General features: G+C 45.1%; 1 protein-coding gene across 1 annotated transcript in view; it reads left to right on the top strand.

The window, feature by feature from the left end:
• The window catches only part of SLC12A8 (solute carrier family 12 member 8), a 47,957-nt gene that overhangs the window by 22,096 nt on the left and 13,128 nt on the right, over positions 1–12,733 (top strand). Inside the window, exons 6-8 of the mRNA XM_053982344.1 lie at positions 4,011–4,124; positions 10,977–11,064; positions 12,597–12,684. Of these exons, the coding sequence (XP_053838319.1) occupies positions 4,011–4,124; positions 10,977–11,064; positions 12,597–12,684 (290 nt within the window). The remainder of the gene's footprint in view (positions 1–4,010; positions 4,125–10,976; positions 11,065–12,596; positions 12,685–12,733) is intronic.

The following is a 12,733-nucleotide window of genomic DNA, read 5'->3' as shown; positions in this document are numbered from 1 at the left end:
ATGTGCTGCAAGACAAACACTTCCAGCTGTTCCCCTGAAAGCAAATCTCAGCAAGTACCTTCCAGGAGGGAATGTGTGGGCTCACTTATTTTGGAAAAGAAAAAATCTCACCATTTCAAGCCTTCAGCATTCACCTTCGTAATTAAAATCTCTAATCACAAGCAGAGTGCAATATGGGACTGTCTTCAGGGAGCTGTTTCTTAAGGTGGTTTTCCATTTTTGCACTATTTAGCCCTTGCCTTGGTGCCAGGCTTTACTTAACCTTAAGCTTGTGAACAGGCTTATTGAATTTGGCCAAGACTTAACTAATCTGTAATGAGCTCCAGGTTGCCTGGAACTTGGCAGTGCTGCTGTGCTCTGTGCTGTTGCATAATGGCCTGACCCTGTGTAACCACAGCTTCGCCTTGAGCCCCTTCTCCAAGCTCTTTGAGCTCCCATTCTGTAACCCTGGGCTTCATGGAGGGGCTGCCCTCATAAGGGGAGTCCTGAGTGCCAAAAATCTCATGTTTTGATGCTCTTCCACAGGGTGAGAGGTGGGAGAAAGTACAAGAAAAGCCCAAGGGAAGAGAGGGGATGCAGCAGTGGCAACCAGATGAAAGCTGGTGCCTCCTCCCAGACATCTGTGATGGATAGAAAGACATCAGAGTTGTGACCATCTTCTTCCTCCTCTGGCTACATCAGGCTGGTGTACAGCCTCCTGTCCCCCTGCACATGTGAACAGAGGATGCTCATCCTGAAAACTCTTCCATTTCAAACTTGTTAGGTAGTTTTTACTGTTTATAACATCATTTTAATAAGAGCAACTGGAACACTTGATTTGTGAAGAATCACAGGAATAATTCAGATGTTGCTCTAAGTATTTTTTTTCCCCTATTGTTTATTTGGATCAGCTCAACCACTTGAGAAATGCATTATTTGCTTTCTACTTATTGAGTATCTAATGATGAAAATAAATTGTTACTGCTCTTTATTGTGCATTTCCCATAAGGCTGACACGGCACAGAGAAGGAACCGGATTCTTTTCTTCTAGCATGACACAGGGAAGATTGTTTATAGCACTTCAGCTCCAGCCCTCTGCAAGCCAGCTGAGAGCAGGATCATTAAAGGCAGGATTTAGAGGCTGTGGGGTTGCATAAATTGATTGAGAGCAAAATTTTTCAGACAAATATTTTGTAATGAACAAGAAGGGAGCAATCTGGTTTGGATCGTATACCCAGCAGTAAGCTGGAGAAAAAGATCTCCTTACAGAAAAAATGTATAAAATGATCTTGCCTCGTTTGAAGATCAGAGTGCCAAATATAGAACCTATCGCATTTCCTTCCCTCCTCCTTCCGAAGCTCGTCCTTTTGAAGTGCACTTTCAATGGGATGTGGATAATTGACTCTCTGAACAACTGACCGAGGGCTCTGTTGGTTTAACCGATCGGTCTCAGTTGCTGATTCCTGTTTTGTTTTGGATGATTTCAGCCCAATTGCCCTGTCAGCTACAATTAGTCACATTAATATTAATAAGCTGAAAGGTCACAGATGTCTTGCACTGGTCTCAGGCACATGGGCAGGCAGGAGATGCTCCCAGCATGTTGTCCTCAGCCCCATGCTCATGTGCCCCTAAACTGAGGTGACTGCAGATCCTAGTCTGAGCAAAAGGGATGTGAGGTTGGCTTCACAGGAGGGTGATTGAGTGAGAAAGGGTGCAATGACAACTAACATTTGGATGAACTTCTCTTCAATTAGTCAAGAAGGTTCCTGGTTTCTGTATACAGGGGAAATGTGGAATGGCCTCTCACCTGCCAGAGCTGTGAGGAGAGGAAGCAGAAGTGGGATAGAGCTGTAGGCACATCCTGTGTCTCTTTCAGCAAATCCATGGCTGTTGTTTTCTGTGGTTCCAGTGACATCTGCCATGGCTTTGGGCTTTTGTCTCTTCCACGGAGGATTTCCACCTAGGGAAATAAAGTAGGAAAGGGAACAACATATAAATAAATGGAGCACTAGGGGATCACTTAATTTCTTAAGGTTGAAAGGGGTCAGATGCATACAGGTGCAGGTTAGACATTGGACTCATGGGTCTCATGGTCAGTGTGTGGCCATAATATGGCCAAAATGGTACCACAAAAAATGTAGCCTGGTTGTTCATTGGTCTGTACACTTGGCCTTTTGTACGAGAAAGGAAACAGAAGGCACCCAAAGTGCCTCATTTGAATTATATAGCCCCAAAACACCATTGGAAGACCCCAGTTGGAGATGGTTTACTTACAAAGCAGGATGCTGTGCCTGGTGAGGTCCTGCAACAATCTGTTTTCAGTTTGATGGTATTTGGCATTTTTCTTAACTTCCCAGAAGATAGAAAAGGGAATGTGCAGATTCAACCTGAAATGAACCCCAGCTGGGAGGAGCTCGCAGCAGCCTGGCAGAGAGGGTCAGGATTCAGATGACCTCCACAAACTGGGCAAGTGGTACAAAAAGGACAATTTGTGATTAGGGAAAACCTGAATGATAGGAATATGTGAGAGTAAACTGTCAAGAGAGGCTAGAGTTCACTTCACAGGAGATTTTTGTGAATCAGTGGGGTAAACTTTTATCAAGTGGCATAGATGTATTTGATGCTGCTGCTTCAAAGCTCTGGTTGAAGAAGGTCTGCAGATCTTCATGGGATGAGATGAGTATTTTGTTCACCTTTTAGATGAAAAATTAACGTTTCTCTGAGGAGCACATACTTGGCCAAGGACCAACATTTCCCTTGAGCAGTTTGGTGGGAGCTCTGCAGACTGGCCATGTGCTGTGCTGTCATGAGCATCAATTTCAGTTGAAGTCACATAGGTCTGGACTTACAGGAGCATACAGCCTACACAAATTCCCCCTCTATTTCTCCAGAAACTGCACTTTCTGCAAACATCTGTGAGGTCCAGAGGTCAGTGTGTTGCACTGAGCTTGTTCCCTATAAATCTCATCTGGAACTCGTTCCTAGCGAAGAGAGCTAGTGCTTTTCCAAAGCCTAGCAGCAGGAGACCTCTCCTATCAGTGTGTTTCCATCCATGTTTGGGCAACACAATGAATACAGATGTAGTAGGAAACTTTTGATTATCTATAGGGTTTTTCTGTGAAAACTTCAAAGCTCTGTGGTTAGTTATATTCTGAGACTTTAAATGGATATGTCTTGTGCTCAGAGCTCTGATTTAATGTTCTGGTTTAATCTATTGTCCAAACATAATTAATGTTGTCTTTGAGGCATGGGACAGCTTTGATGGAGTCTTTTTTTTAATTTCTGGCCATCACCCTGTGCAGCCATAAACAGCATCCTGCCTGCTAATGAGAAAATTCAAGTTATTGGAGTCACATGTCTTGTGGAAATAGATTGTAGTGGCAGGAGAAAAAAAGGAACCGACTTTGCTCACCTTCCACACCCAACTGGCATAAGCATTTGGATTTTTGACAGGGAGGAGAAGTTTCCACAGATTAAGATACTCCATCAAAAAGCAGTGTTGCCCGTTAAAAATGAAATTATTATTTAATAGTCACACACATTAATTATTTAACCTGCTTTTGTGAGTTATGTTTTCTGTCTATAAGCATCTAAAACCTTTCCTAATTAATGCCTTGCACGCCAGCTGTCAGGCTTAACCCTTCCTAACAAATTGAGACTTGTGGAAGAATTTGAGCCATCCTTCAAGTGTGTAGTGAGGGGGTTTGATCCTCCATTACATACCCAGTAAACCAGGTGCATGACACTGGTATAGCACCCATCACTTTCCCCCCTCCCCCGTCTTCTGTAAAACTTGTTTGGAAAGTAAAACTCGTGTGCGTGTCCTTAGAAAGATGGGGCAGGAGTGGCAACCCTGGTTTCTGCCTTCTCCCCCACCATGTAAGTTGATGTTCATCCTTTCAGATGGTCCTTGGAAGCAGCCCCTGCAGGTGCATGTGTTTAGAGGGGGGTGGTCGCTGAGAGCAGCTGGAGGGGCTCCTGCAGCCCTGGTGGTTCCTGAGGTTCTCCTCTCGCCCTCCATGTCTCCACAGAGCACGGCTTCGTTGGCTACTCCGAAGAGCTGATGTTCAACAACACACTGCCAGATTACAGCCAGGGGGAGTCCTTCTTCACTGTTTTTGGAGTGTTTTTCCCAGCTGCCACAGGTACAGTTAAGTTTTATCCTCACCCTTTTTTCCTCCACAGGAATATCTCGGAGATGAGCAGAAGCAAGGGGCTTCTGGGGTGCGAGGTGAAGTGAGCAGGACTGCACTTGGCTGTAGCAGACCCAAGTGATCAATTCAAATGTTCAGGCTTCCCTCCAGCATCTCAAATTTTTTGTAGTCCTGCCTTGTTCCCTTGAACGTGCTCTTCTGTTTCTGTGGTTAGAAACTGTTGGTGAACTCTGTGGGTTGATGGGGTCCTGTAAATCCTTCCCTGCCAAGGACAAGGCTCAGGCACTGATCTTGGCCAATGCTGTCAGGGCAGAAGGATCAAGCCTATTTAAAAGATCTGATCATGATTTATCAAATCAGATGAGTCAGATGAGCCTAGTGACTTTATTGCACTGGGAGAGTGGGAAGAGCACAGGAGGATTTTCTCTCCATCCTTACCTAAGGAGGTGTCTGAGCTGGGCTGATGCCATTGCCCATGATGGACCCACCACTCGCTGCGTGGTGTCACAGGTTCATCCTTGTATGTCAGCAGAGCTCATATTTATGAGCTTAATTAGATACCTTCATATCATCCATTCCCTTAAATTGCCAGGAAGATGCATGTCCCCTTTCCAGAGCTGACAATCTCCAGTGGGAATGCAGTAACCTTCAGTTGAAGTTACAATACCTTTTGTTGATGCTGGGTGTTTTAAGCTATAAAAAGTACTGATTATAAGCAGTTTCCATAGTGATGAATCCTTGGATTACAGAATGAATTTTCAGAGGATCAGCTCTAAGCAACTCACTGGAAGTTGCAGAATTGCTGTGGTACAAGGAGACAAATGAAATTGTTTTGTGAAACAGGTGGGACTGGAGGAATGGTCTGGTAGCAGAAGTCACTTTGTCAGGTGCACCTAGTGCAGGACTTCAGATTTTTCTTTGATATCCTCTCTCCCACCTTATCAGGCTGGCTATTGCCTCTCTAGACTTCCTCCTGGAAAACTCACCTTCCTGAACTCTTGGCACCACAGAGATGTCTTCTGCCCTCTTTTTTGTTGTCATTTTTGGTTGGCCCAAGGAGTCCCCAAGAGAAAAAAACTTTCTCATGAGCTCTGTCACTGGTGTAGGAAAGCAGGTTGTTTTCTGGTTCCTTGGTTATAGAAGAAGGAGCAGTTACAACAAAACTGTGCAGAAAATGACCATGATTAGCCATATTAAATGATTTTTTGTCACTGCTAATGCTTGGCTGCTAGGAAGAATGCCAAAGCTAATAGATACAATTTGTTTAAAGCCCTGGCAGCCTGTTGCTCTGTTTAGTTAGCAGTAGTAATACCAGTAGTAACGTCAAACATTCTGTGAAAATACAGTTTGGGATGATGTATAATTACTTTGGTTGTTAATACAGCTTTTTCATGTGTTCTTTTTAATTGCTTGGTTATTTACTGGATTTAAATTATTCCATCAGAGTAGCAGTGCCAGTGGTACCATACAACATCACTATCACTCCTGTCACTGCTGTTTGGAGCACTGTGGAGTTCAGGAGCCTCATAAAATACAGAGCTGTGTTTGGTGCTCTGCATGGAAGAGCTTGTGGTCTGATTAAGAAATTTCTAGGATGGGAGTCAAGACTTCTGTGCTGCCAGTGCTGCTGCTTCAGGGCAGGCAGCGAGATGCAGAGGGTGAGCAAGTGTCACTGAGGAATGACAGGGACAGGCTAGCACTGCTCCCAGGCTGTCACCTCCAGCCTGTGGTCCTCCCCACCACCCACCTCAGTGGCACCCACCTCTGCTGGAACCCCCACAGTGACCTGGTTGAAGCACTGGAAGTAAAATCCTTTGCCTTGAGACACAACAGAAATCTGGGGAGAGTTTCAGCAAAACCATATGATGTTTAGTTTTGAGGGGATACATTGAGCCAGTTTGAAACAGTTCTTTGACCCACAGAAATGTTCTGTTTATCTTTAGTTATAAAATGTTGTGTTTACTATTTTTAATTTGTAGCATATGCTAGCTTACAATTTAAGATGCTATTTTGGTAACAAAGTTTTTAAAAAAGAATATTTCGGAAATTGTGAAATAAATTGTTTGGGCCTTTTGAGATAAAATGTTCCTCTTTGAAGTGAAACTATTTTGATCTCTTCAGGATAGGCTTCTTCCTCTGTCTCTGAGATGGCTATCTGAATTCAACCAGTTTAAGTTTGGTCTCTGGGATATACTGAAAAGTGGCTGTTAGTTACCCATTTCCACCAGACACAGCAGTGAAACAGAAATGTCTGAAATGCAAGCTGGTGTCTGTAACAGCAAAGAGGGGCAGCCACTTCAGGAAGGGGGAGCAGGACCTGTGGGGAGACCCCTGCCAGGACGAAACAGGCAGGAGGAGCAGCTGGGGCCATGTTTCAACTGACGGGCATAGGATGGTCATCCCAGCCTTTTGCAGACCAGTAGCACCATGCTGCCTCCTATGAGTATCCTCCTCAGGGTGTTTTGCTCCAGGTCAGGTTGTTTTCTCTGTCCCTCTGTGTTTTATTGCAGCAATGAAAGTGAAGTTACCCCAGTTTTACAGTTGAGTGCTGGTAAGCAGGGGCTGGTCTGTTTGCTACCTGTGCAATAGCTGTTTAAACCATTTCAGCTGGATGTTCAGTGCAGCTGGCCTAATTCCCCCAAGTTTGTCATTTAATCATAGGGAAGTAGCCAAGAGATCCAAAACATACATCTAGAGCTGGCCTAAATGGGAGAGCACGGGTACAGAAGACTTGGATTTGCTGGCTTCAGTCAAAAGACTGAAATACACGCTGTGGAAGATGTGAACATACCCCTGTAGAGATGCTGTGCATTAACCAGCTGTTCTTCTGCACGTTAGTAAATACCTTCTCAATGCACACATTTTGCTGCTGTGCTGTGATAGGTGAACACTTGGATACCCACCCAGCCAGGACTTTCCAACAGGGAGGGAGTCTCGGGAGCCACCTGCCCACAGTCAGCTTCCAGCAGCAGCCATGCAGCCGTCAGTGCATTTTTAAAATTAAGATAAAAGCCGTTTCTGTTGTGCAAAAAATGTTTTTCTACTAAATCCCCAAGGTTTTCTGTCTAATGAAAGAAGTGTGTTGTCTTGTGATACAAGAAAGTAAGATGTCATTTGAAGCGGCGTTAGTGGAAAATATCACTGCACAGAAACCAGTTCTGAAATAAACCATATCTGGCATTTGCAAAATGACAGCAAATAGATTTAGAAGTTTTGGGCTAAGTTATCAGATGATGTAAACTGGCACAACTCCATTGAAGTCTATGGCAAGGTGCCAGCTTACATCAGTGGAGAAGTTGGCCCTTTAAAAAAATTAGCTACAAGCCTTATCTAAGATTTTCCATTCTTCACCTCCTGGGTGAAGGAAAAAAACCCACCTTTTTTATTTTATAGTATGTTCACTGAAAAATGCACTGGGCGTTTGCAAGAGTGATCATATCTGCAGCTATAAACCGTGGCTGGTGGGGCTGGTGGCTGTGCCTGACACACAATGTAGGTGGTCCCCTCATGCACTGCCTGGATGATGCCCAGGACCAGATTACACTGGGAATAGCAGCAACATACAGAGTGTCTCAGCCATAATTTCCTGGCTGGCTTGACTGTGTTTTCATGCTTCTTTGTCCAGAAGCTTTGTCACTATCTGCTGCTCTCTAAGATAATAGCCAGTGTGGAAAATCCAGCCTGCTATCTCATTGAAACAGAGAGGTGGATAATTTTCTCCATGGAGAATCTGCAGATATGATTGCTTGAGTTCAGAAGGGATTGGCCATTTTCCTAGGGATAGGCCTGTGTCTGATGGAAGGAGCATCCCGATTTCTTCCTACCTTGACTGCTAGGAAGGACATGCAGACAGAATCTGCAACGAGTGTTGAGATAGGTCTGTATCTGCACTGCCTGCCATATGTGTTCTTAACTTGAAAGAAAAAAGCATTTTCAGAAGAAAGACTGATTTGTTCAGGAAAACTTGTTAACTCAATGGGTTTAAAAGGCCGGTGGTGGTAGAGAGTGGCTCTGGCATTGCCCATACATCTGTACTACCAGATTGTCCATACCTTTGCCCTGGTCATGTCAGAGTCATAATTGCAGTGTGGACGAGATGGCTTTGGCCTGAGTGGCTGAGAGTATCAGAGTTGCTTCCCTCTGGTGGCCTTGACCTTTGGTTGTGGAACCCATGAAACTCTGGTGACCTCCTGGGAGCCCTGACAGAAGCTAGTGGTGTGCAGTGGCCTGGGTGTGACCCCTGGTCACTGCTGGGCAGGAGGTCAATCATCAGCCTCAAGATCCTCTTTATGTGGCTCTGGGAAGTCATCTCCTGGCTGCTCCCGAGCGTGCGTGGGTCTGTGGGAGGGAGGCAACGAGGCAGCCCAGGCTGTGCAGTCATCGCTGTGCCGATGACTCACGTCTTCAACTTTTTTATGTTCAGTCCAGAAAATGCCATTTTGGTGTTTCCCCAGTGCTTTGCTGAGGCAGGAGTTTGGATGAGGAAGAGGTGACTCAAGCTAGAAGATTTAAAGGTGGTGCCAGATGTTTGAGAAACTTGGCCAAGAAGCACATGAGATTAACAGCTGTCCTTCTGACAATAGTTTGTTCCCTTTGGAAGAAAAATTCAGAGAATTCAGAGTTTTCTTTGTCTCTGAATTGCAGAGTAGCATGTCATCAAAGAGTGCTTCATAGAGACTTTATTTAGCATATTTGTGACCATTTCCATGGACTTCTGCCTTCCTAACTTTTCTTACCTCTAGCTGTTGTGTAACTGTTTGAAAGGAGCAGGGCTTGAACACTCCATGGAAGCTTTATCTAAAGAAAACCAGAGCAGCTGACAAGCTTTTAGCTGTGCTGTTCAGAAGTATATCCACAAAATAGTCTTCCAGGAGAAAATTAAGAACTTGATTTTTAATGCTTTCAGTATGGTGTCAAGGATTCAAATCTGGTCTGAATTTGGAGGAAAAGCTCTTCCAGGAGCTGAGGAATGCCAGGATTCTGTGGGGACTGGGGAGCAGTTGTCAGGGCTCTGGCTCCATGGTGGAGATGACAGGAGAAGATGGCTGGTGAGTGGACTGATCAAGGGGGGAAAAAAAAGAGATGATAAAGGAAAAAGCATTAATAACAAACAAACAGATACATAAACAAATAAATAAAGCCCTGGATGTGTTTGGCAGCATGAGAGTGCCTTGTGCTCATTTGTGTGCTGTCCTCATGGCAGAGCAGCGAGGAGAGGTGTTACAATTCCCTTTGAGCAGATGTGGAGATGGTGCTATGAAGATTCACAGCAATGCCTGGGACAGAGCAGAGCAGAGTTTGTGTTCCATGATTAGCAACCCAGCCATTGCTGACAGCCCATCAAAGGCCAAGGTCTGTAGGGAATAGGGAAGCCATCCATCTGGCTGATTTGGGTTTGTCCCCTTTACCCTGAGATTGGTCCCATGGCTCTTGTCTATCCTTCATCTTGGGAAAAACCCCTTCCAAGCAGCAATCTGTGTTTGAGCTTTAAAATGCAATGGGCTGTTGCTGATTTAGAGCTGTAGTCACTCAGATTTGCAGCTGTAGAGACTGACCTTGTCATTCTTATGCCCTCTGAACACGAGGAATGGCTGCTGGGCTTGGCAGCCACGGTGGACTGGCATGTGGTCGGTCCCCTGCTGCCGGGCTGCCAGATGCTGTGGGTGCCATGGTGCCATGGTGCTGGCATCTTCCTTCCCATTGTTCTGTGGTGACCTCACCCTGGCCCCAGGGACCGTGCCACCAGCACTGCTGGCTGGCTCCTGATCCACGTGTCCTTATGGAGACATTAGTCTGACGTCCCGGGGGGGCAGTGGCGGGCAGAAGTTAGTGTCCTAAAGTCTCTTTGGTCCTGCCTTCAAATTACACAAATTCCCATCAGGATTTTAAATCATAGGCTTTTATTTATTTGTTTTTATTTATAGCACATACCTGAAGTCTTCTAAGAAAACTTTTGGCATAATGTGGCAAGGGAATCTCTGTTTTCTTGACAAGTCTGGTATGACTCCTCCTTCAGCTATGGACAAAACCCCTTAACCAATCTGTACCTTGGCTTTCTAGTCTTAATGTAGAGACTCTAATCCTCTGATTCATCCTGTTTCCCTCTCTTATGTCTTTAGATGGTAATTTTTTAGGCTAAGGACTGTCCCTGATTGTATAATACCCTGCACTCTGGCCTAAAATAACAGTTCAGTATTTTATTCTTAGTCCTACCATGTGTTTTCTATGTGACACTGGGACAATCACTTGCCCTCTCAGTGTTTCTGTTTTCCTATCTGCAAGGCAGAGATAATGCCTACTTCCAAAGCAGATCCCTTGGCTGGAAGGTGCCACCTACGTGCTGAGAGCACTGTTATTCCCTCTGCTAATGTGATCATCATTTAATATGGACAGGACATTCTGTTTTCTAGCAGTGGCTGTCCCCTGTGAATGCAGGGACCCGTAATAGATCTGCTCTGGGGGTTGTACCACCAGCTGCATGTGCTGCCCTGATGAACAGTGGCATTTCTCTTCATCAACTGGGCAGCATTGTCTCCTGTTAGGTTTGTATGAAGATAAGATAGGATTTGTTCACATACTGCTTCCCCCCCAGCATTGTTCAAACTGGACAGAGGCTTCTTTGACATGTTAGTGGTGACTTGCTTCTGTTAAAGACATGAACATTTTTTTACCAAGCTATTGATGGGAGCCAGTATTTGTCTGTGTGGCAGTGCAAGTGATATAGTTACTATTCTGAAACAATCAATGAACTGATTGATTAAATTATATTAGATATTGCAATGTGTATTATATATAATATAACTTAGATTGACTCTAAATTGCACTTGTGTCTGCAAAATACAGGTGTGATGGCTGGGTTCAATATGAGTGGAGATCTCCAGAAGCCTTCTTCCAACGTCCCTCTGGGGTCTCTGGCTGCTATTGGCACCTCGTAAGTCATTGCTTGGGGAAAATTTGCTCTGGAGACTGCCCTGAGTGTGACCAATCCATTTCATGTTCCCATCAGCTTTCTATTACTCAGCCATCTGGAAAATTAAAAGTGTGGCTCTCATTCCAATTGTCATCCATTACCACCACATACTCTGGGTGGGTTGGAGATGTTTGTTAGTGAGGATGTGCTCAGTCCTTCCACTGCTGGCTGGGATCTGTGCTGGTGCTGGGGTGCTTGTGCTGCTGCAGCCTGAGTGGAATGCAGAGTTCTCCAAGGCTTGGGAGGGGAATGATTTTGTCATTCACTCATTCACTGCTGTTGATTTCAAAGTGGGGGGAGGGGGGGGGGGTATTACCTGTCCCTCCCCCCCCTTGTGTTCTTTTTCTATATAAATAGAAAAGAAGTATCAAAATTTTGTATCTTTTATTGCTGGGCAAATGAGGCCAAGAGAGGTGAGATGACCTACCCACCTGCAAGACAGAGGAAACAGAGGCCCTGCATCACCAAGTCATGCTCTTCCCAAGGAAATGCTACTTTCCAGGAGAACTTTCCACTGCTGCATATTAAAAAAAAAAAAGCCCTCAGTAGGTTTTCCTGCCTGCTTTTATTGCCATCTAAATTGCCTTTGAAATGATTTCTTTTAATTGTGTATCAATGTTCAGTCAGGGAGGAAGATTCTTCACAATTTGGAGGCATTCCCGCTGGAAATGGTGCTTGTTTTCAGAGGGCGGATTCCACAGGACACAGAAGTATCACATGAATCCATCTATCCAAGGCTGTGGTCATTCCCTTCTCTGCTGTCTGGGCTTTACAGACAAAATTATCCCCCAGCCTGAGTATGGAAAGGCCAGAACTCCAGAAGAGGATCCTGGCTGAGGCTGCAGAGCAGGCTGGCTGTGCTGATAATGTTGCTGCCAGATGGGTGGACCTGTGTACCTGCAGAGCCACAGAATCACAGAATGGTTTGGGCTGGAAGGGACCTTTAAAGGCCATCCAGACCCCGCCCCCTGCAATGAGCAGGGGCTTCTTCAACCAGATCAGATTGCTCTGAGGAAACATTCAAGGTCCATCCTGACCTTGAATGTTTCTGGAGATGGGGCATCCACCACCTCTTGGGGCAGCCTATTCCCATGTTTTACCACCCTTATTGTAGAAAATTTGGTTTTTTTCAGCTAGTCTGAATTGACCCTCTTTTAGTTCATACCATTACCCTCTGGCATTTTGCTACAGGCCCTACTAAAAAGTCTGTCCCTAGGACTGGGATATTTCTCCCCTGCACACCTAAGGAGTGTGGGTAGCTTCCCCTCAGGGGTACCTGCAGTTGTGCTGCAGCTGTCCCTTGCACATCATAGTGGGTAAGTAAAATGGGCTGGTGTCAAATTTATCCCTGAAGCTAAATCATTCAGGAACCATGCAGAGTGACTGAAGACCCAACTTGTGGGCATTTGACTGTTTCCTGGCTCTCCTGGTGGCAGAATTCTCTATAGTCTCATCTTGCTGTGAAGAAATTGGTTTATTTTTGTTGTTTGCAGGTGGTTTCTGTACATGGTCTTCGTTTTCTTGCTGGGAGCCATTTGTACCCGTCCTTCACTCCGCTATGACTTCATGATAGCAGAGAAGGTAACTTGTGGTTTTATGTAATGGTGCTTTCAGGTTGCCATCTGCCTTA

Source organism: Vidua macroura, chromosome 7, assembly GCF_024509145.1.
Source record: "Vidua macroura isolate BioBank_ID:100142 chromosome 7, ASM2450914v1, whole genome shotgun sequence".
Lineage (NCBI taxonomy): Eukaryota > Metazoa > Chordata > Aves > Passeriformes > Viduidae > Vidua > Vidua macroura.
This window is presented reverse-complemented; position numbering and strand designations above follow the sequence as displayed.